The sequence below is a fragment of the Hermetia illucens genome, chromosome 2, assembly GCF_905115235.1.
Source record: "Hermetia illucens chromosome 2, iHerIll2.2.curated.20191125, whole genome shotgun sequence".
NCBI classification, from domain to species: Eukaryota; Metazoa; Arthropoda; class Insecta; order Diptera; family Stratiomyidae; genus Hermetia; species Hermetia illucens.
In genome coordinates, this window is record NC_051850.1 from 68,008,021 (window position 1) to 68,030,948 (window position 22,928).

The 22,928-nt window shown below is 39.9% G+C and overlaps 2 protein-coding genes across 2 annotated transcripts in view; one reads left to right on the forward strand and one right to left on the reverse strand.

Moving 5' to 3' along the window:
- Positions 1-14,743, forward strand: part of LOC119649498 (sodium channel protein Nach-like) — a 30,421-nt gene extending 15,678 nt beyond the window's left edge. Inside the window, exons 6-12 of the mRNA XM_038051665.1 lie at positions 6,071-6,139; positions 6,258-6,444; positions 13,075-13,184; positions 13,244-14,091; positions 14,142-14,256; positions 14,310-14,359; positions 14,410-14,743. Coding sequence (XP_037907593.1) covers positions 6,071-6,139; positions 6,258-6,444; positions 13,075-13,184; positions 13,244-13,476 — 599 coding nt within the window. The 3' untranslated portion in view covers positions 13,477-14,091; positions 14,142-14,256; positions 14,310-14,359; positions 14,410-14,743. The remainder of the gene's footprint in view (positions 1-6,070; positions 6,140-6,257; positions 6,445-13,074; positions 13,185-13,243; positions 14,092-14,141; positions 14,257-14,309; positions 14,360-14,409) is intronic.
- A 73-nt stretch (positions 14,744-14,816) lies between these two features.
- Positions 14,817-22,928, reverse strand: part of LOC119648453 — a 117,964-nt gene continuing 109,852 nt past the window's right edge. Inside the window, exons 10-13 of the mRNA XM_038050209.1 lie at positions 22,175-22,416; positions 21,841-22,033; positions 21,267-21,637; positions 14,817-15,536 (exon numbers count right to left, since the gene is read on the reverse strand). Of these exons, the coding sequence (XP_037906137.1) occupies positions 21,453-21,637; positions 21,841-22,033; positions 22,175-22,416 (620 nt within the window). The 3' untranslated portion in view covers positions 14,817-15,536; positions 21,267-21,452. The remainder of the gene's footprint in view (positions 15,537-21,266; positions 21,638-21,840; positions 22,034-22,174; positions 22,417-22,928) is intronic.

Sequence of the window (22,928 nt, forward strand, 5' to 3'; positions counted from 1 at the left end):
ACACACGGGATTCTCATGCACTCACTGCTCCTCACAAAGGGAAACATAAAACTTTACTTGAGGCATCAAGCTTTTGGTAAGCTGTTGATTTATATGCAAACGTGTAGATAGGGTATTTGGCTTGGTTGGTGTAGGTTTGCTAGGGCTTGTAGGTGGTTTGGCGCGCTCACATACTTTTTTGGCACAAATTGAAAAGCGCTTGCGACGTTTAGCCATTGGCGGCGATCGCCGTGCGTGTTTTTTATTGAAATGTGTGATTCGTCTAGGATGTACTAAACTTCCAGGAATGTTTGTGCGTGTATCTGTGGGAGGTGTTCAGAGGTGGCGGTGAGGAACACGGGGCGGCAATCCTGTCGGCCAAACCAAAACCAAGTGGCCGAGGAGAACCTCCATAGTGGTGGCACCGGGAGACGCTGTACTCACTTTGGTTTGCGGGCCGTGATGCAGTAGGCGAATGCTCCAAAGGCCTAATTAGGGCGATCAGAGCCGAGTCTGCACGGGGACTCATCTGAAGTGGCAAATTGGTCACGAAACCTTACCAGGGGTATACTGATACCATAGGAACTGGAATAGCCCCTGGACTCACATACTTCGGGTGAACTCCCGTTGTATGTGAGGACAGCTCGGTTGTTTGCGGTTGGCCCCCCTAGTGGGAGCTTCATGGTGGTTGTGGTTGTACTCAAGCGAGAAGAGATCTTCTGGCCTCGGCGTGGTGTTGCGTTTCAACACGGGTGCCGTACTTCTTAGTTCGGTAGAGATTTAGGTAATTCTTGCATCCACCAGTATGAATGCTAAGCCATGCACTTGGTATAGACTGGTACCGTTGTTGTTTGTCTCAGCGGGGCTCTGATTGTGGTCACAGAATCAATCCGTGTCTGAAGAGAAGAGACCGTAGGATGAAGTCTCCACGACAGGTACCTACGTTAAACACCCAAGGGCTTAACTGTGTCTGTGGGAGATGAAGGAGTGGTGTGAAATGAAGTTTGTAAATGAACCTTACCGACTTTGAACGAACTTCGCCGACGTGTAATGTTCACTCTACATTGCAGTTGCAAGTGAATTGTAGCTCACCTCGCACATTTATGGAGCTCAGGAGCTTACGACAAGCGGCAAACGCGTGGATCCGGCTTAATACCAACTACGGAGGTACAACTAAAATGTTGGTTGCAGCGGGGTCGCAAGTTGCGGTTGCAAGATTGTACGTTTGTGGATTAGTTGCGGTTGGTCGATTAGGTTGGGACAATCGCAACTTGCCCACAGACGTGCAATCTCGTTACGAGCAACAACTTGCTTGACAACTTGATTGCAAGTCTGTGGCTGGTGTAATGCACTTGCAAACAATGACGATATTTAATATGCAAAATCAATGCAAATATTTGTGAAGGTTTGGAGTTTGCGGCAAGCAGCAAACGTGTGGAGCCGGCTTAACGTAGAGGCACAAGGAATTGATGGTGATTACTTGTTTCAACAGGACAATAATCCTAAACATACTGTAATAGTGGTCATAGTTCATTTAAACGCCTTCGATCTGGAGATGAATCTTTGGTTCGAATTGGAGAAAAGGATAAAGAAATACAATATTTCAAACATCTAGAAAACGATTTGATAAAATAATAGAGTAAAATAAAGAGTACTTTCACAAAAAGACCAATACATTCCATGACTGCGGGGCTTACAGCAATAATTCGAGCAAAAGGATACCCGGCGAAGTATTAGCTGACAGTTTATGTAAGTTAAAATACTGAGATACAAATCATGAATTTTGCGTCATGAATTTTTATTATTTTTTCTGATTATTGCTTTAATTAATCATAAAGTAGGAAAAGGACCTACACAATAAAGTTACGTCATCCTCAATTTAATAAATTTTTATTTCATCATCATCATCAACGGCGCAACAACCGGTATCCGGTCTAGGCCTGCCTTAATAAGGAACTCCAGACATCCCGGTTTTGCGCCGAGGTCCACCAATTCGATATCCCTAAAAGCTGTCTGGCGTCCTGGCCCACGCCATCGCTCCATCTTAGGCAGGGTCTGCCTCGTCTTCTTTTCCTACCATAGATATTGCCCTTATAGACTTTCCGGGTGGGATCATCTTCATCCATACGGATTAAGTGGCCCGCCCACCGTAACCTATTGAGCCGGATTTTATCCACAACCGGACGGTCATGGTATCGCTCATAGATTTCGTCATTGTGTAGGCTACGGAATCGTCCATCCTCATGTAGGGGGCCAAAAATTCTTCGGAGGATTCTTCTCTCGAACGCGGCCAAGAGTTCGCAATTTTTCTTGCTAAGAACCCAAGTTTCCGAGGAATACATGAGGACTGGCAAGATCATAGTCTTGTACAGTAAGAGCTTTGACCCTATGGTGAGACGTTTCGAGCGGAACAGTCTTTGTAAGCTGAAGTAGGCTCTGTTGGCTGACAACAACCGTGCGCGGATTTCATCATCGTAGTTGTTATCGGTTGTGATTTTCGACCCTAGATAGGAGAAATTGTCAACGGTCTCAAAGTTGTATTCCCCTATCCTTATTCTTGTTCGTGCTTGTGTTTGACCAGTGCGGTTTGATGTTGTTGGTTGATTCGTCTTCGGTGCTGACGTTGCCACCATGTATTTTGTCTTGCCTTCATTGATGTGCAGCCCAAGATCTCGCGCCGCCTGCTCGATCTGGATGAAGGCAGTTTGAACGTCTCGGGTGGTTCTTCCCATGATGTCGATATCGTCAGCATAGGCCAGTAGTTGGGTGGACTTGAAGAGGATCGTACCTCTTGCATTCACCTCAGCATCACGGATCACCTTCTCGAGGGCCAGGTTAAAGAGGACGCATGATAGCGCATCCCCTTGTCGTAGACCGTTGTTGATGTCAAATGGTCTTGAGAGTGATCCTGCTGCTTTTATCTGGCCTCGCACATTGGTCAGGGTCAGCCTAGTCAGTCTTATTAATTTCGTCGGGATACCGAATTCCCTCATGGCCGTGTACAGTTTTACCCTGGCTATGCTATCATAGGCGGCTTTAAAGTCGATGAACAGATGGTGCAACTGTTGTCCATATTCCAACAGTTTTTCCATCGCCTGCCGCAGAGAGAAAATCTGATCTGTTGCTGATTTGCCTGGAGTGAAGCCTCTTTGGTATGGGCCAATGATGTTCTGGGCGTATGGGGCTATCCGGCCTAGCAAGATAGTGGAGAATATCTTATAGATGGTACTCAGCAACGTGATACCTCTATAATTGCTGCACTGTGTGATATCTCCCTTTTTATGTATGAGACAGATTATGCCTCGCTGCCAATCGTCAGGCATTGATTCGCTGTCCCATACCTTGAGCACAAGTTGATGAACCACTTGGTGTAACTGGTCGCCTCCATATTTAACCAATTCGGCTGTAATTCCATCGGCTCCTGGCGACTTATGATTTTTTAGCCGATGAATTGCACGGACTGTTTCTCCTAAACTTGGTGGTGGCAGTATTTGTCCGTCGTCTTCAGTTGGCGGGACCTCCAACTCGCCGATGTTCTGGTTGTTCAGTAGCTCATCAAAGTACTCAACCCATCGCTCTAATATGCCCGTTCTATCGGAAATCAGATTTCCCTCTTTGTCTCGGCAGGATGAGCATCGAGGTGTATAAGGCTTCATCCTGCTGACTTGTTGGTAAAACTTCCGCGCCTGGTGCGGTTGCTCCCTGTACTTTTCTAGTTCACAGACTTGTTGGTTCTCCCAGGCCTCCTTTTTCCGTCTGTGAAGTCGCTTCTCCGCTCGACGGAGTTCGTGATAAGTCTCTGCGCGTGCCCGCGTTCTTTGAGAATGCAACATTACTCGGTATGCGGCATTCTTACGTTCCGTTGCTAGCTTACATTCATCGTCAAACCAGCCGTTCCGACTCCTTTTGCGGCTGGGGCCAAGTATATTTGTGGCCGTATCCATGATAACATTCTTCAGGTGGTTGTGAAGATCATTAGTTGACGCTTCATCTCCAGGTCCTCTATTTACTGCGGTTATTGCGGCATCCATTTCCCTCTTATAGGTGTCGCGGAGGGTTGTGTTGTGGATGGCTTCAGTGTTCACTCTCACCTGATTGTCAGAGGGGATTCTAGGTGGTATTGTTATTCGAGCTCGGAGCACCATGCCAACGAGATAGTGATCCGAGTCTATATTGGCCCCCCTATATGTTCTGACATTCATCAAGGCTGAGAGGTGGCGGCGTTCGATCAACACGTGGTCAATTTGGTTGAAAGTGGTCCCGTCTGGAGAGGCCCACGTATGTTTGTGGACCGCTTTCCGCGCAAACCAGGTACTTCCAACAACCATTTCGTGTGATCCTGCTAATTGAATAGTCCGCAGTCCGTTATCATTTGTTTTTTCGTGTAAGCTATGGGAGCCAACGTATCGCCTGAATACGGGCTCCTTCCCTACTTGGCTGTTAAAATCCCCAAGTATGATTTTGATATCATATCTGGGACAGGCTTCGAGGGTTCTTTCTACTGCCTCGTAGAAGGTATCCTTCTCCGACTCTGCAGTCTCCTCTGTAGGGGCGTGAACGTTTATGAGGCTTATATTTCTAAACTTGCCTCGCAAGCGCAGAGTGCATAGCCGTTCGCTTATACTTTCAAAGCCGATAACAGCAGGTTTCATTTTTTGGCTGACTAAGAAACCTACTCCGAGCACATGGTTTACTGGATGGCCGCTATAATATATGGTGTAGTGGCTCTTCTCCAGGAAACCGGTCCCTGTCCATCGCATCTCTTGCAACGCTGTTACATCAGCCCTATATTGGGACAGGGTATCGGCTAGCTGCTTATCAGCTTCATCTCTGTACAGGGAGCGCACGTTCCATGAGAAAATGCGCAAATCGTTGTTCCTTTGTCGTTGCCGGGTCCGTCGTTTTAATATCCATCCTATCCGAGGCTCCTGTTGTGGCTTCGTAACGGTTGTTTTCCGTGTAGGGTTGTCAGCCCTACTCAACCCCCAACCTGGAGGACCAGTTGGTACAATTTGTCCCGTTTTTAGGCGCGGGAGACTCGCCTTCATCCTTCTCCGTCTGCAGCTTTTCGTCAAGAAAGAGCTCCCAGCGGTCACCACGTGGAGGTGGAGATAGGGTTTGGTAGCAGAGCTGTTGGTGTTGGTTCAGCAGGCATTTCCCAGGTTTTATGCTCCATCGTGGGTACCAATCCACGTTTCGCCCCGGGACCTATACTACCCTTTGACCACCAATTTTTATTTCACATTGAAATATTTCGTGAAGAAGCACTTTATTCTAATCGTTTTTTTAAACTGTAAAGTTAACGCAACTTCTGACAACTCTTTATTATCCACTTACTCTTCCTGTATTGCTTGATACCTATGTAAAACTTCAACTTTGCCGATAGTTATTTTCCTTCGAAAAATTGACAAGTTTGACTGCTTGCCTACGCATTTGTCTTCCAGTACGCCTTCTGACTGTCGAACTGTTATTTCACACTATATTTCGTCCATCGAGTCCTGTTGATTTCTTTGTGGTCAGCTCTTAGACTATAATCTGAGAACCTTTCTGAAATGAATATTCATGTTCTTAAGGACCTACTTTGTTGTAAGTTACATAGACACAGGGATAAAGTACTGAAAACTAAACTTTCAATAATCTAAATAGGGTAATAGGGAATCAATTGAATCAATTGAAATAAAAGCTCGTAAGGTTTAATTCAGAAAAGCTTCGAATTCTACTCTTCTGGAAGCAGCTGATCACAGATCTATATCTTTATTTTAGAAGTTATCTTTGCAAAATAATATATTTATCTTTATCCCCGAATATCGTCATAATTTTGGAGAAAATTTGGGAAGAAAGAAATTGGGGGTTTACATAGTTGGTTTAGAAATGAAAGTGGTGATGTCCATGTACAAATGTGAAGGGTTTAGTACATAATCTTATAGAACAAAGTCGATATAGTATTTCTTGGAATATAGCATGTTCTGAAAATAAATACATTGTTTCACCTCATGCTTTCCAATATTATTGCACATAAAAAGATTTCTTTAACATTAAATAAGGAGACTACCAGCTTTTTTAAAAAAATATAAATCTAAAAATTTTTTAGGCTACAATCAAAGCATGAGGTCGCGGCAATGCAGTCTGAAAGATATTAAGTGTTTGAGTGACAACAAGCGTAAGTTTCTTCGTTTAAGTTTCAAATGTCTACCTTAATATTTGGCACTCATATGTTTATAATTTCCTTCTTTTGCTTTGAAAGAAACTCTAACAAATATTTTTTTCTGCAAACGTAGATTATTTTAACAGTCTGCAACCTTCTGGAGATATTGGCTACGATTTCAATAACACAAATTTGAATATTTCCGATTCAAGTGTGGGGATGTCTTGTGACTGTTTGCCTAGTTGTTCTGAACAAGTTTATAATATTCAAACTTTTATAACAAAGTTGTTCAACGATACAAGCGCAGACTATGGACACTTGTAAGTACATTACGAATTTTATAGAAATACACTCTTTTAAGAACGTTTTTTACAAAATTCCTATTACATGTCATTATGTATTATATATCATGGAGTACATAAAAAATATCTTTTTGTCACTTGTAGTTCGCTGTAGAGGTCGTTTGCTAATAGGTGCATTTTAAACGGTTTCACCCTTTGCTGACTGTCTGTAACGGATACATTAAAAATTCAAAAAGTATTCTAGCCATGAGACTCGAAGGTAGACAATAAACCTCTAAAAATTTAAAAATTAAAGCACTCGTTTTTGGTGCAATTTCCTGTGTAGTAAAAAGCGGGGAGGGACATTCTTTGAACCCTTGGAGGTTTAATGACTATAAGTTTTATAAAAATAGTTCCTTAATTTACTATATTTCCGTTTAAAAGAAAACTGTTAAAAGGAAAGGTTTCCGATTAAACTATAGAATTTTATTTATGTTGAGGTAGCAAACGCGTATTTCGGTCACAAGATGTGTCCTTCTTAAGTGCTTATTTTATAATAATTTGTTTTACTTAACTCTGTGTGGTTTATATAAAAGACACCGGGAGAAAGAACGGTCATAGCAACGACATTATAGGCACTATAATAAGGAAGAAACTGGCTATCTATAACAGGAAACCATTGACGTCGTTGCCTAACACCAAAAATAAGACAACAGTGAGATCGAGCATTACATACACCTCGTTGTAGCCTAGGATTAGTAATGCGCTTAAGGGTTTTAAAATAGAGGCTGTCCCAACAAGTAGACATGCACAACTCAAAAGGCGACTTAGGAGTGTAAAGGACCCAAAATCCAAGGAGGAAGAGAGTAGGATCTATAAAACCACTTGTCCCGAATGCACCAGTATATATATAGGGGAGACTAAGCGATTGGTAAAAACAAGTTTCGAGAAACATACTAAAGAAGCAGAACTAGCGACTAAAAACCCACTACGGCATGTTAAGTCTGCAGTCGCAAAACATATAGTAAACAGCGGCCATAACATTTCATGGGACAACGTGGACATCATACAAAAAATACATAAAGTCCACAAACTAGACGCCGCAGAAAGTCTAGAAATATTTAAGCAATGTAATGCCAGGTTGTTGAACACGGATATGGGCAATTGTTCATCTAGTTTATTCCATGTAATTAGGGTAAGTAATTAAGGGGCTATTACAATTTCAGACAAATTAGTTAATTAAGTATTAGTTGTCATGTTAATTCGTCTTATTGGGGAAGGGGGGGGGGGTGGTATATAAGGCATAGAGTTAAGTAAAACAAATCATTACAAAATAAGTACTGAAGAACGACACATCTTGTGTCCGAAACAGGTGTTTGTTACCTCAACATAAATAAAATTCTATAGTTTAATCGGAAACCTTTCCTTTTAATAGTTTTCTTTACAATCGATCTAATTTTTTGTTTATATAAATAGATCGAGAGTTTATTTTATTAAAAAACGTTAATATCTTTTTTAATTATAATCTGTCATTTCTGATGATTATTGAATGCGCTTACTCTCTGTCAGCAGCTACAAATAGTCCGTCAAAGCTTTCTCCTTTAAAATTTTCACTGCTCGCTACTCATCCCGTTTGCCTGTGCGGTACGACACTCGTCGACCTTTTTCCAACCAAGCCGCTGCAATTGGGCCAATTTTGAGTCCCATTGAGTCCATTATTGTCAGATACGTTCTTGATCCTCCATTGAAAGTGCAAGCTGCAATCTATAAAGATACATCTGGTGGGTGGATATTGTTCTTGTGCGCCAACGTTGATGATTCCTAGCAACGTGATCCACCTCCCTCACGACTTCCCGAGAAATTCCCATCTAGTTTTAACTCGCAATGGAGTAATCGCCCAAATTGGGAGCCACCGACGGCAGAAACCACGTTACCTAGATATACAAAGTGTTCGACGTCTTCGTTACACAAGTGCTTCTCATTAATGCAAATAGGAAGAATGCGAAGTACAGTCAGTGGTTTTGTTGTGTTTATCTTCAGTTTGATTGTGCCTGCCTCCTTTTCAAAGTCCACCCCTGACTCGTTGAAAGCGCAGGCAGATATCATGAGTATCATCATCATCAAGGGCGCAACAACCGGTATTTCGTCTCTCTGGTCTCTCCAGACATCCCGGTTTTGCGCCGAGGTCCACCAATTCGATATCCCTAAAAGCTGTCTGGCCTCCTGACCTACGCTATCGTTCCATCTTAGGCAGGGTCTGCCTCGTCTTCTTTTTCTGCTATAAATATTGTCCTTATAGACTTTCCGGGAGGGATCATCCTCATCCATACGGATTAAGTGACCCGCCCACCGTAACCTATTGAGCCGGATTTTATCCACAACCGGACGGTCGTGGTATCGCTCATAGATTTCGTCATTGTGTAAGCTACGGAATCGTCCATCCTCATGTAGGGGGTCAAAAATTCTTCGGAGGATTCTTCTCTCGAACGCGGCCAAGAGTTCGCAATTTTTCTTGCTAAGAACCCAAGTTTCCGAGGAATACATGAGGACTGACAAGATCATAGTCTTGTACAGTAAGAGCTTTGACCCTATGGTGAGACGTTTCGAGCGGAACAGTTTTTGGAAGCTGAAATAGGCTCTGTTGGCTGACAACAACCGTGCGCGGATTTCATCATCGTAGCTGTTATCGGTTGTAATTTTCGACCCTAGATAGGAGAAATTGTCAACGGTCTCAAAGTTGTATTCTCCTATCCTTATTCTTCCTGTTTGACCAGTGCGGTTTGATGATGTGTTGCCTTCATTGATGTGCAGCCCAAGATCTCGCGCCTATCGCCGCCTGCTCGATCTCGATGAAGGCAGTTTGTACGTCTCGGGTGGTTCTTCCCATGATGTCGATATCGTCAGCATAGGCCAGTAGTTGGGTGGACTTAAAGAGGATCGTACTTCTTGCATTTACATCAGCACCACGGATCACTTTCTCGAGGGCCAAGTTAAAAAGGACGCATGATAGAGCATCCCCTTGTCGTAGTGCGTTGTTGATGTCGAATGGTCTTGAGAGTGATCCTGCTGCTTTTATCTGGCCTCGCACATTGGTCATGAGTATAGTCGAGGTCTTTAAGGAAAAATGACATCCTCCATTGACCCTCTCCAGGAACTCTAACCAAGGCAACAAAAAAGACCTCACGGATAAGGAAAGGTATCGGTGGCAAGATGTAAACCTGGCGGAGTCCGCTTTAGGTTTCAAATTCCTCTAATATAATATCGATGCAGTACGTGGCATTTTGCGCCATAATATGTTACCTTGATAAAAGAAGATCAGATGAAACGGATACTGTTCCAAAATGAACTGAGTGGTATTGATATGGCCGATATGGGAGAATCACGATCAGAAACCAGCTCAGTTCTTGAAGATCAAATTATGAAGGTGTCTTTGACATGTTCTAGGATAACTTTAGTTACTATCTTCGCAACAGTAGGAAGCGCACAAATACCCCTCCAATTATCGCAATCAAGACAGGTGGCCTTCTTTATAATATTACTATTTATCCTCTTACTTCGCTGAGTGGAAAAAAATCTCAGATACCTAAGATTTACGGATGAGTGGAAGAAGCAGTTCTGCAGAAACTGGAGGAGTTATGATGAACAGTTTTAGCATATAAATGATGAGATGATTTGACTTTTGTTTGGAGGAACGTTTTATGGTGACTAGCCATTTCATCTACTGTTGAGAACTGACATTCAATATTCCGTTTACCTTTTACACTGGTCCTAGGTAGGATCATCGAAATCGTTTTCATTTGTGGCACATTCGGTCTGCCTGAGCAACGCAGTAGCAGAAAGATAATTTTCCTACCACCGAACGACAGTCAATATTGGGTATAATTGTATTCGTAAATACACCACGGATACCTTTTTGTCTACACCTGCAACGCCTTTTAATTCTCTTATTGGAGATTAATTTCGACACCGCCGTACATACGTACAACATGATCAGATCACTAAGGCGCTAGTATTCGCTAGCCAGGCGAATGCTTACATTTCAATACAAGAAATTCGTATTCGGAATTGAAAATATTCATATTAATCCAACAAAATTCGCATTCGCACTCGTAAACACGAATACGTTTGTATTCACTTTCCGACGTGAGAATGTAGCCGTATTCGTATTCACTTGTGGAAATGCCGAGATATTCACTTTTCGAGTATGAATGCATTCGTATCCGTATTCATAAGAAATCATCGTACGAATTTATTCCTATTCGTATTTACGAATACAAAAATGCCCAACACTGAGGACAGTATGATCCCCAAGGCGGACCGTGTTGAACTTCGGAGTTGAGGCACTAAACATCTGCGAGAATATGCGAACCCAAACGACCATTAAGCAACCTCTTTGCGAGCATCTCTCTTGTTACACGCTTCCAGCAAACCAACTCCTAAGTCCCACGCGCCCTTGTCATTACAATCTCTATGATAATGTTTCTTCATCACCTATCCGAGCAAGGTGATATCACATTCTACCTTGGCATTCAGATCACCCGTCATGAACACAATATCACCTTCACGAAATCTCTACTCGACTGCATTGGGTTCATCATAGAAAGCTTTTTTCTCATCGGTGACTTGTCCGTGAAGCCGTGGATCATTTTGGCACGGAGGTCTGCGTCCGATGATTCTACCTGTCAGTCTTTTGCACAGTTCCCAAATGGGAAGGCCGTCCACCCTCTCTCGTCTGCTGCCCAGTGGTTACCAACGCGGAGGTGGAAATAGGATTTGGTAGCAGGGCTACACGTGTTAAATCCGCTTACATTGTAGTCCCAAATTTGAAAACCCCTTTAAGACACACACTAACCTTTACCTTTAGCTCTAAGTTTTGATTAATATTTCGGGCATTAAAAAAAATCTAAGCATATCGTCTGGTTACAGTGTACGCGGTTTTTTAGTCCTCAACCTATAGGAAAGATTTTTGTAGGTGGAATGAGTGGGTAGAAAAGCAATCGCATTATCTTATGTAGTTGAAACTTAGCCTTTTTAATTTAAATATTTCCTGTATCTATATATCATTGAATGTACAGGGTGCGTAAAAATTTCTGATAATCTTGTATTCTGCTATTTTTGGAGTGGTGCAGTTAATTGATTATTTCAGTTGTACTTACGTTATGTCCTAGTGAAAGTCAGGACGACGGACAAATACTGCCATCACCAAGTTTAGGAGAAACAGTCCGTACAATTCATCGGATAAATCATAAGTTGCCAGGAGCCGATGAAATTACAGCCGAATTGGTTAAAATGGAGGCGACCAGTTACACCAAGTGGTTCATCAAATTGTGCTCAAGGCATGGGACAGCGAATCAATGCCTGACGATTGGCAACGAGGCATTATCTGTCTCATACATAAAAAGGGAAAGGAATAGCAAAATAAAAATAATTAGAAAGAGAAGGGAAAAAGAGCAGGATCACTCTCAAGACCATTCGACATCAACAACGGTTTACCACAAGGGGATGCCCTATCATGCATCATCTTTAACCTGGCCCTCGAGAAAGTGATCCGTGATGCTGAGGTAAATGCAAGAGGTACGATCCTCTTTAAGTCCACCCAACTATTGTCCTATGCTGACGATGACGAAGGAAATTGGAAAGTTCGCCGCATAAAATGGCAAATGAGCTTAGGATCAGCGAAGGGAGTTTCTAGAACATCGACAGAAAAAGCTGAATATACGCAACTACAAGATCCCCTGTGTTCACTATTTAATTTCTGAACGTAAGGAAGAGAGCTAAACGGTTCGCAAGAGTACGCTGTATGATTCGTTTGCTCGCCGGTGCTCGTTTGCTGAAAGTGCTGTAGAAGAATTTTACTCCTGAATCGCTACACAGTCGCTAAGACCACCGCCATTGGCTCATTTTCCAGCCTCTGTGATGGTGTGGGCCTGAATCTGCCCCACTGGGAAGAAACATGAAGAACATTTCAGCAGCGGGGTTTACGGACCTTAATGCCACTCAACACTTTGGCCCCGACGAATTTACACTTTAAAAGGACTATGAGCCGATAGATTTGACCAAATTAAAAGTCGTCGTCTGCGACGATCTGTTTGCGGGATTTTTGGGGCAAGGACGTTTGGCTACCGAAGCTGCCGGCCTTAGGTCGATGGACTACACTGTTTTGTCAACCCTGGAAGAAAAGGTCTCGGCTGCATGATCACTACAGTTGACGTGCTCAAAACAGCGCTGATACGCGCCGGAGGATGAGTGAGGAAGTATCATTTACAATTTGTGTAAGAGACCTCGTAAATGTATTGAGGCCAACGGAGGAAATTTGGGAGTTGTGTGAACTTAATGTCAAGAGATGTTTTCTTCACTGGCACGAGTGGGAACCGGAAGTCTTCCAATTTTCGGCACTTTCCGGCCCTTTTAATTTTTTGTGTAAAAAAATAATAAAACTAAACTTGTGAAGTCAACTGCTAATGTAAGTGGAATATTATGATACAGTACTGTTTAGAAAGAGTTTGTTGTGTAAATGGGTCTTGAGAGATAGTACAACGGAATTTTCAACAAAACTCCGTCGAGCACTCAACTTTCCCGACTTTTTTACCTTTACATTTAATAGCCAATACCTGTTAGGTTCTGATTTCTTTATGAGATGAAAACCAAACTATCCAAATCTCTCCGCAGTGACACATACAATTCCTCGGCGAATTCTACAATTATCAAAGTTTACTTCAAAGACTTATCTTGCATCAAATATCGTCGAGAGATTTTTATGACTTGGGATGACATGTTAGGTATGTTTTTTTTCAAATAATTACAACGATATTCACTATTTCCGAAAATCATATTTCAGCTTCATTCGGAGGAATATTTGGGCTTTGTTTAGGCGGATCGGTCCTAAGTTTAGTCGAAATCGCATACTACGCTACATTCAAATTGTATGCGAGAATACTTGCAAACAAAGCTAAATTGGAAGAGGAGCAAAATCATCCGCATTTATTGCTGAATTTCAATAAAGTCCGCTTTTCACCTGTTAGTCGTCAAAAGAAATCTAAAAGTCCATACCAAGAGGCTTTCCTGTGGTAACTAAAAGGGAGCAAGGAAACGAAAGCATGGTTATTTTTCATTATTATATTCTAATATATATATATATACAATACACTGTATCGTTAGTACATAGCTATGCACACTTCTTAAATTTTGTAGTCTGTGCGATTACAATAAACATTTATTGATGCGGGGATTATTGTGATTGTAATTTCGTTCAATTTGTTGTTAATGGCTTGCTCACTTCGTCATTCGAGTGAACCCATTTAATTCACCATAATATCGAGTTTTCCTTAATACTATGTAAGAAATTTTATCGCTTAATCTTTGTGCGAATTTTAGAACCGTTACCAAAAATTCTCCCAAAATTATAACATTATCTAGGTAAATTACATTACACATTCGACAACTTCTTAAATTTATAAAATTAAATTGTAATAAATATTGGAAAAGTGCAATGTGTGAAAATAATCTCAGTTTGCGTTACATTTTTTAATTCAATTGCAAATTGAACTTCTTTAGAAATTTAGCAGAGCTGAAACAATATTTCTTTATAGTACAAATGATGGAATGACAGCTTTCAAATTTTAAAAATCAAAATTATTAATTAAATTAATAGAAGTACATGTAAGGACCTGTGAGGCTATTCAAAAGGTTCTTAAATATCTCTGTATACGAATATTGTGTAATTCACTTCTCTATAGGTACTATACCAATGTGCTTGTTGGAATTACAGTGCTGGTGATGCAATTTTCAATCCAATATTAATTAATTTGCAACTAAAATATGGACATATTATCCCCGGCTTTGACCGATCAAGTATATTTAAATGGTTTGTTTCATTTCATTATTCCGAAATATTCTGTGTATAGAAAGATGGGATTCGAGACCAGCGAGAGAGCGGATGCAGTTAAGCAGGAATGTAATTTCTAATCGGTTGCTCTTGTGAAATCTGTTCCTAATGTGACATAGAGAAAATAATATTTCCAGATGGATATTACAATTGGCATACTCTTAACCCACCGAAAATACAACTCCGACCAATTGGAGCTTAAATAATGATAGTGGATCCTCCGCAAAACTCATCACTTCTACTGTTAATATTTGAGGATCAAATCCTGGGGGAATATCTTAGTTGACTTTCAAAGCATGGGAAATTCTAGACCTGGTTCTACTCGGCCATATATTGTTTTTCTTACATTTTAATGTATATCAATTTTATGTCATAATTTTTTAAAATTTTTTAGTGGTATTGCTTTTGAAATCAAAATCTGTACCATCAATAAATACGGTGCTCCTCCCCTTAGCTGTATGGTTATGCAAAGTATAAAGGAAATATTACCAAGTTAGTTGTTGGTGACATTCATCAATCTAACTGATTGATTACTTCGTCAGGAATGATCCTAAAATGTTAAGGAGTTTGCACAGTCAGCAGTCGATAGAATGTGGAAACTTGCAATAATTTTTTTTTTCGTAAATTTATTCGTGAAGGCAAATCAAGAAATTTCATACAAATAACTAACAAGAAGACGCGAAACAGCACATTTTTCATATGAATTGTGCTTGTGACATACTGTTTTTCGGGGCACTTTTTGAAATTGCTTGACTATTTATTATTCTATTTGCTTGATCCTTTTTTTGTTTTATTTTTTCGACTTTTAAACTTAACATATTATATCCTGAGTGGTCACAAAAATATTCTGAAACTTCTTCTCATTTTTCACAGGAACTACTGGATTGATTTTAATATTTTTTTATCAAAATGATTCTAACACCTGTCATTTTAGTCCCAACTAGATTTTCCGAGATTGGTTGACAATAAGTCACTTTTTCGATGCTTTAGTTGAAAAAAAGGAGCCGATTTGAAATTTTATTTTTTAAAAGTTGCTAAAATTCTATTTCTTCAACCGATCCGGTTAGTTCTAGGTCAATTACGTGTGTTCTAAACAAAACTACATCTACACTTTCTTTTTTGGGTTCACGGTTTGGTAGAAAAAGCAGAAGTTGGATCAAGTCTCAAAAAATCGACAATTTTAACATCAAACACCACATGTATAACAACAACCGGATACACTTTTAATTTTGATTTCATTTTTTATCTGCAAAATAAGAAAAAACGAAAATCAAAGAAAGAAAACATTGTTAAAGAGTCCTAAAAGATGGGTTTGAAGTCGGGGGATAAATTAGCGCAAGTGTTGATTCACGAATTTGCCGAAGAAAGCGATGTGTATTGAAGCCTCTAAAAGTAAGAAGAAAAGTGAGGAATCGTGCCATGAGCACAAGTATACGATAATAAAAATATCTTTGTAAGCCAATGCCAACGAAATGTCGATCATTCTCCGAGCAAAACCATCTTATTATACGGAGCTGCACGATCCGACAATTCAAGGATAAGCTAGCCTGGTATGAGAGCCTGGAATGAGAAGTCAAATTAAAGACAGCAGGAACACGCTATAATAAGCATGACCAAATTATGTTGAAGAGTACGAAGACAAAAGAGAACAGAACTTTAGCCGCCTGACAAGTAACAAAGAATAAATTTGCCGCTGTTGGTGATAATTCAAATGTTTTATTTTACATATACCGCATTTCTGGAATCATTTCTCGGGAGCACATACTGAAGAAAAGAATTATTGATTCCCGAAATACAGCATACTCTATGTAAAATAAAAACTCATATTTTAGTCTAAATAGTCCTCGTGAAAAAAAAATGAAGCTTGGCTTGGCTGCAATGACATTGAGAGGCGATTCTATGGTCGAACAAGTCAATTATAACATGAATTTTCATTCTCATTCCAGAGTCTCTACTAAAATACGATGTATTATTAGGGAATAACAGGGATCGACGATACTTGTGAAGTTAAACAAAGAACAAAAATCAACACCATAGATGAATCGAAGGAGCGAAATCTCCTTTACCTCTTTCAATACGAGTTTTTAAGATATATTTCATGTTAACATTGTTAACATCGTACTTCGTAACCTGGTCGCGGAATAGTAGTGTTATATGAGGACAACGCCATCATCCTAGCGGTCGATTTTGAAATGTCTCTGGTGCGATTGAAATAGGGATACGAACACTTACTTATTAGGATTTCCCCCTAACGATGATAAAGAGCAAACCATGTATCTGAGTTGTTATGTGCATTTTCAGGTAGCAAAGATCACTTAGGAGATATGTCACATAGTAAATCAGAATCGAGTATGAAGAATGTAGCCGTTCTAAGCACAATTCAGTGAACAAAGACAACTCAGTTGCACATTTAAAGAAAACCTAGATCGAAAATAAGGAATTGAAGAACATAATATGCACGACGCTTTTGAGCGTCTGGCAAATAATTTGGGGGCTACTCTCTCAGGAATAATTTAACGTTAAAGGACAGGTTCTAAGATGACGCAAACATAGTTGTGAATCGTGAATGCATGGTAGCAGAATATAAGCATGATAGGTTGGAAGATAATCTCAATCGGGTCCCGAAGGGAAAATCCCTCTCGACAATTTCCATATCGGTGATTTGACCTCATGGAGCAGGAGGATTATTGAACAAGAATAAGCGGAGCATTTGACTGGCATGATGGCTTCTTGATTTCATTATCCTGGATTTGAATCCCGGTTGTCATGTATGGTTGTGTTTGTCTTTGTGCGGTTTGGGGTAGCGGCAATGAAATTAGAATACATGCTCATTAAAACTCAGACTGTATCGATGATTTATACTCTACAAAGGAGTAAACAGGAGACAAAGATACCTACAAAAGTGCACTAGAAGGCAAGGTTATCATGCAAAATAATCGTCGAAATTTAAACAAAAACATGAAACCAGAAGCATATTACCAGGAGGAGGTGTGAATGAGTATACAATTAACGCAGGTAGTCTCAGGGCTGATCGATACGTAAAGGTATTCAAAAAACATTTAACATTGCTGACCATAAGAAGTGATGGATAACTAGCTTGAGGAGTGAAAATAGCTCTGACGAAGGCAATTAAATCTCCACAATAGCTGAATGTAGATCCAATAGATACTCGTAGTTTAAGGATAAGGATAGTTTCCCAAAGTGGCCAATCAAGCCAATTACGAAGAAGAAGTCAATTACGAAACAACTGAAATAAAATTTAGTTGATTCTCAACTTTCACATTAACTATTCATTAATTTTGTCATTTTTGCACTAATATACGGAACAAAGAAAAGATACTCATTATACATTATCACCAAAGGAGGAAATTAATTGAAAGTTGAATCTTAAATAAAGGGTACACCCCCACCCCAAAAAGTGTAATTTAAGAAACCGCTAAGTAATTGTGCTGTAATACCAGAAGGATCGTTTTAGAAGATAGGAAACTTGTTTTTCTTCGTGAAATTAATATATTAAAATTAACATAATAAGCTGGTAACTACTCTATATTCCCAGACTTTGGTAGGGGTGTAGAGTGCTCTTTGGTAGCTTTTTGTTATTTTCTATGTAGTCGAAGGATCCAAAAATAAATGTAATGTAATAAAAGAAGAAGATAGGCAAATCTGTTGAAGAACCGGCTCCGAAAAGTTAAGTGCATTTCAACAGTGGATATCTTTGGAAAGAATCTTTTTGACAAATTGTTTTAGAAAGATGATTTTAACAGCAACAACCACGAAAAAGTACTAGGGAACCAACAAGGTTTTTCAATAAAGTACTCATTGAACTGGGGGAAACTTGTCAAAAAAAAAAACAATTGAAAGTAATAGAAATGTGTGGGGTGACAATTTGCATTTCGGAATTTTCTTGCTACTGAAACGGCACCTCAGATAGGGACTGATCACTCAGCTATGATGAGGAATTGGTTTTTGTGTGTATGCTCTTCGGCAACAGTATTGTGGACACATAGAATATGTACATAAGTTGGTGGGACTCTGGAGCGTACTTTTCCCTTTTTTGCAGCACTGTCTTTTGTATTCAGGAAATCCTAGACAAGAATTCGGTTTGTAACTACTGTTGATAGTTACCGTACTTTCACGGCCTGGGCCCTAGTTTCTGAGAGAATTTTGACTGTGGGGTTCTAGTCCACATTAAAAAGCATCACAACTACACGCCAACCTTGCGTTATAGAGATTGACCCAAGAAAATTGTACATAGGAAGAGCAACTTCAGCAGCAAAGGAGCACGGAGTCTCATTGTGTACCTTTCGGGTAAGGAAGTAGGTAAGTGGTATTGGTACGTTAGTGTGTCGATGATTCCTAGATGGATTTCTTGTCTGTGTTTCTTCATCTTATTCCAGTAGGAAACGGATGCATCCGATTGATTTTGTTTCCTCCTCACGTCCAAGGAAATCAAATGCGAATCTATTGCCGAGAATGTTGCGCATGTTTCTTTCCACCAAGCTTCCTATAGAGGAATTTGAAATATCATTCGCTCAGTGATTCCATTAAGATGTATTACCATTAATCCGAGATGAATGTTTAAGGAAGCTGTCTTTGGTTTCCGTTGGGTTGTAGGAAGCCATAAACAGCTGTGCAATGTCTGCTGTTATGACAGATGATGTCACGTGCTCGCAGCAACTTGCAGCCTTGTGCTCGCAGCCATTATGAGCACCCCATTGCACTGCATCACACACACGGCACTAACACCAGCCCTTATGCGCAGAATTTTGCTCGCGCAACTCCCGTCGCGATCGAATATGTGCAAGGCTTCTCCGTCTCCATAGAATTTCAAAGAATGTGCTGGGAGTGCAATCTCCTGTGAATAGTCTTCTTGGATTGACCATATCGCCATCAGCAATGGACTTCATAATTATCTACTGAAATTGCATAGCACAAGGGGTGCCCATATTGGCTCCGGAAAGAACCATCATCTAATGGTCGTTTAGCTTTGGTTATGCATTATTGCTATGTCGGTCAGTAGGGAACAGAGCATCGGCCTCCCACATTCAATAACTTTTTTGCTACACAAACGACACAACATCTGGGTCACCATAAGAAGCGTCTTTACCTCGTGTGCAGGCGAAGTTCTTGGTCGTGTCAAAAAGAAAACGCCACAAAACCTAGCTACTGTGTAAGGAGCTGGCAGTTCTATTGATCACTGCGAGCAAGGGTGAGCACCACGCATTCGAGCTCCAATATCGAGACAAAGCATGCATAGCGGCCATTGTAAATAAGGAATTCACCAAGATTCTGTAAAGTATAACATCCGGTGTGGCTGATAAGCCAGGCTATCATCACATGCAGATGTGGAGTATTCCTTGAAACAGAAGTGAAATCATGTTTGTTATTCTTGACGATCTCCCCGTGGAACTTTTCGGTGCAGTCCCTATAGTCTCCTCAGAGCTGTTACTTCCACTCATTTGCAAATCCCGGGAATATGAAATTTTTCCCGATGAATGGAAAAAGTAAATCACTGACTGCGAAAATTGCAGGAGTATTTGCGTGTTTCTTGTCATCGCAACCTCGAATGTATGAAACTTAATCGACAGCGAGGACGCTAATTCTGTCTTGTATCCCCTGTACCGAGCACAGAGCTTCGGATCATTGTGGGATAGTGTGAGGAGTTCAGATTATCAGGGCGATATACGACGGCGGAAAACGTCATGTAATTCATGTCCATCTTCCTCGGGTAGTCAACGACACAACACAGATCAGATATCCTATATAAATTCAATGATTGTTAGCTAGAAACTCAAGAGATAATGATTCATATGTTTTTATTTAAACTTGTCTCGGAAAACGGCGGGGTCAAAAGTACAACAAAATAAGAATTTTAACATTTAAGGGAGGAGAGGTATGAAATTTAGTTGGATGTTAGCGTTAAGAGTTAAAAAAAGAAAGAGCCGCGAAAATGGGCTGAATTCATCGCAGCTTCACTCACCCATTTGCAATTATCAAGTTTTTGGAAGATAGCAAAACACTCGGCAGTTGGTATTTTCAAATTTTTCTTTGCGAAGAAATGTTGATATTAACGTCAACATGGAAAGTAATGCAGGTCTGTACGGGTTGACCGATAAAGTTGTCGCTCACTCGAGCGTGCAATCCTCACGATAGGGAAACTACCCCGCGTACTGAACGATGTCTAGTATATACCAAATTTTTTCAACACATGAATAAAGAATAAGGTAATGGCTTAACTCTCGAATGATTGAAAATCGACTTCCGCTTTTTTGCTTCGAAAATACTAGACAGCACTATTAACGCACACAATGGGAAACTACAATATATTACCAAAGAATATATTGAATGCTTCTTAGGGAAAAGCAAATACAAATTGGCTGCTATAACACCGTAAAATGGGGCCCCGAAAATCTGTTTGAGATAATTTAGTACGAAGAGAAGAAACAACCGAAAATTATTAAGTAGAATACATTCAATGAAAATATTTTTTGAGATAAACCGAACAGGTAAGGCCAATCTTATGAAAATTACCGCTAAAGGATGTGTACGTCCGGTAAGCTTGGCAATTCACCAGCAAAGAAATGATAATAGTTAATTGAGTTCTTCATAATTTGGGCAAAACCATTTTCCAATGAGGAGTACAGTAAAAATAAGATATATGTCAAAGATTTTTCGTAGACACATTAAAGGAGGAAACCATCAAAAGAAGAGTGTCCTACAAGGAAACTTCTTTCAGGAAAATTAAAAAAAGAACTATCAACTGAAGATACGTAGCAAATATAAAGTAAGGAACCTATGCCGCAGAATTTTCTATTAATAAATTGCAACCATCTAAAGCTGTTCCATACACCAGATACAATATGTCTCAGATCTTCCGGAATAATTTCAAAAAGAGTAATTTGATTGGTGGTGACTTGTTAAAAATGTATAGATTAACTTAAAGAAATAGCATTAAAAAGTAATGATTAAGACTTACTTGCTAAAATTTGACTAATAACTTTCTATTCTTAAATCTGCCATTACTTAAATTTGATACTTCCATATTCTTACACTTTTGTGGTTTCGAATTTATACGTGTAAAACGGTTAATATTACCTTTGATATTGAAAGCGTTGTTACTTCTTAATAAGTTGAAGTTATAAGATACAAACTTAGTTAAAATTTAGTCGATTTGACCTTTGTGATTTATGTAGGCATCGTATAAACTGTTTTCTTTTTTCCTATAACGAAGTTTCGCACATGTGATCATCAAAGAGACTGACAGAATACAAATGGTTATTGATAGTCCTGCCGTTAAAGCTGACAGAACTGACGTTCGAATACATGTTTCCGTAGGTGTCGGTTGTCCTGTAAAAATGAGCAGTGTGGTTACTCGGATATCTATTGTAATTGTATGTTGTAAGAGGCCATATGCATATGTATAATATACAATATAATAAGACCAGATACAAATTGAGGAACAGAGGTTGAGAGGTCGAGATACCAGATACAATTGGGTTTGGTATGGAACACGGAGTCTTTTTTGGAATTGTTCTATTAAAAATACGTACTAATGGTTTCAGCGGTTTCTTCCTCTACGCCATCCTCTTCTTGAAGTACTCGAAGAGACTGGAATAAGTTCACGTTTTCAGACAATGATACCTCGCTCTTCTCCTTATCTTCACTTTCTTCTAAAATTGTTTGATTGCTAGTAACTTCTCGTTTTGCGACACTCTTTAAATTTCTCCAGTGGCACCTTTGGCTCTGCAAAAATATCATTATTAAGTCCGAAAACGAATTTAAATCTCCTTCAATTGGCAACGAATTTTGTGAAAAGAATTCATTAAATTGCTAAAGATCCAAATTGAGGTACGTATGTAGTTGTAATTCACTTGTTTCACTTACCGGGCAACGTCCATGGCACATTCTTACATCGCATTCAATGTAGAGAGCAGGAGAGCCGGTAAATCGGAAAGTTTTCATGTAAGCATATACTTGCGTTTCATATACTCCAGATTCAGACCATGTACCACGAAATCGGGAGATAAGTTTATCATCCTCTGGACAACCGAATTCATCGATGAGTTGAATACGTTTGTTGGCTCCGTTATGAGCGTAACAATCGTTCACCACTATGTCGAATCCATCTGGAATGTTAAGATCCTTGATAAAGTAACTAGTTCAATTTAATGACATATTTATGGTAACTTAAGGGTTCGTTGGTACAAAGCAGGTTATAAATTGCTTAGTCTGTCAACCCAAATATAATGGATATGATGATTGTTAAAATCAGGTTAGTCTTCTTCCACAAATAGCTATCTTCCTTCGGTACCGCACCTCTTCTAACGAATTCGTCCAGTGGTATCTCACCAATAAGTTTCTACGACTTATTATTGTCAAACAAGAGATCTCGATTATGGGCCGATAACAAAACACTTGACGATAGACCACCCACATTAGAGAATGAAATGTTTTGGTATATGTTTTTTACGCCAAAATGCCCAATTACCATATCCGTTAAAAAAAGCAATTCGGAACACTCACTTGTTAATTATAATGATTTAAAAATTGAATTCTTACAAGGCGGAAAAGAAAACGCGGTGACGTCATCGAGCGGCAAATTGAATTTTATTTACGTGAAGGCATCCGGTTTAGTATT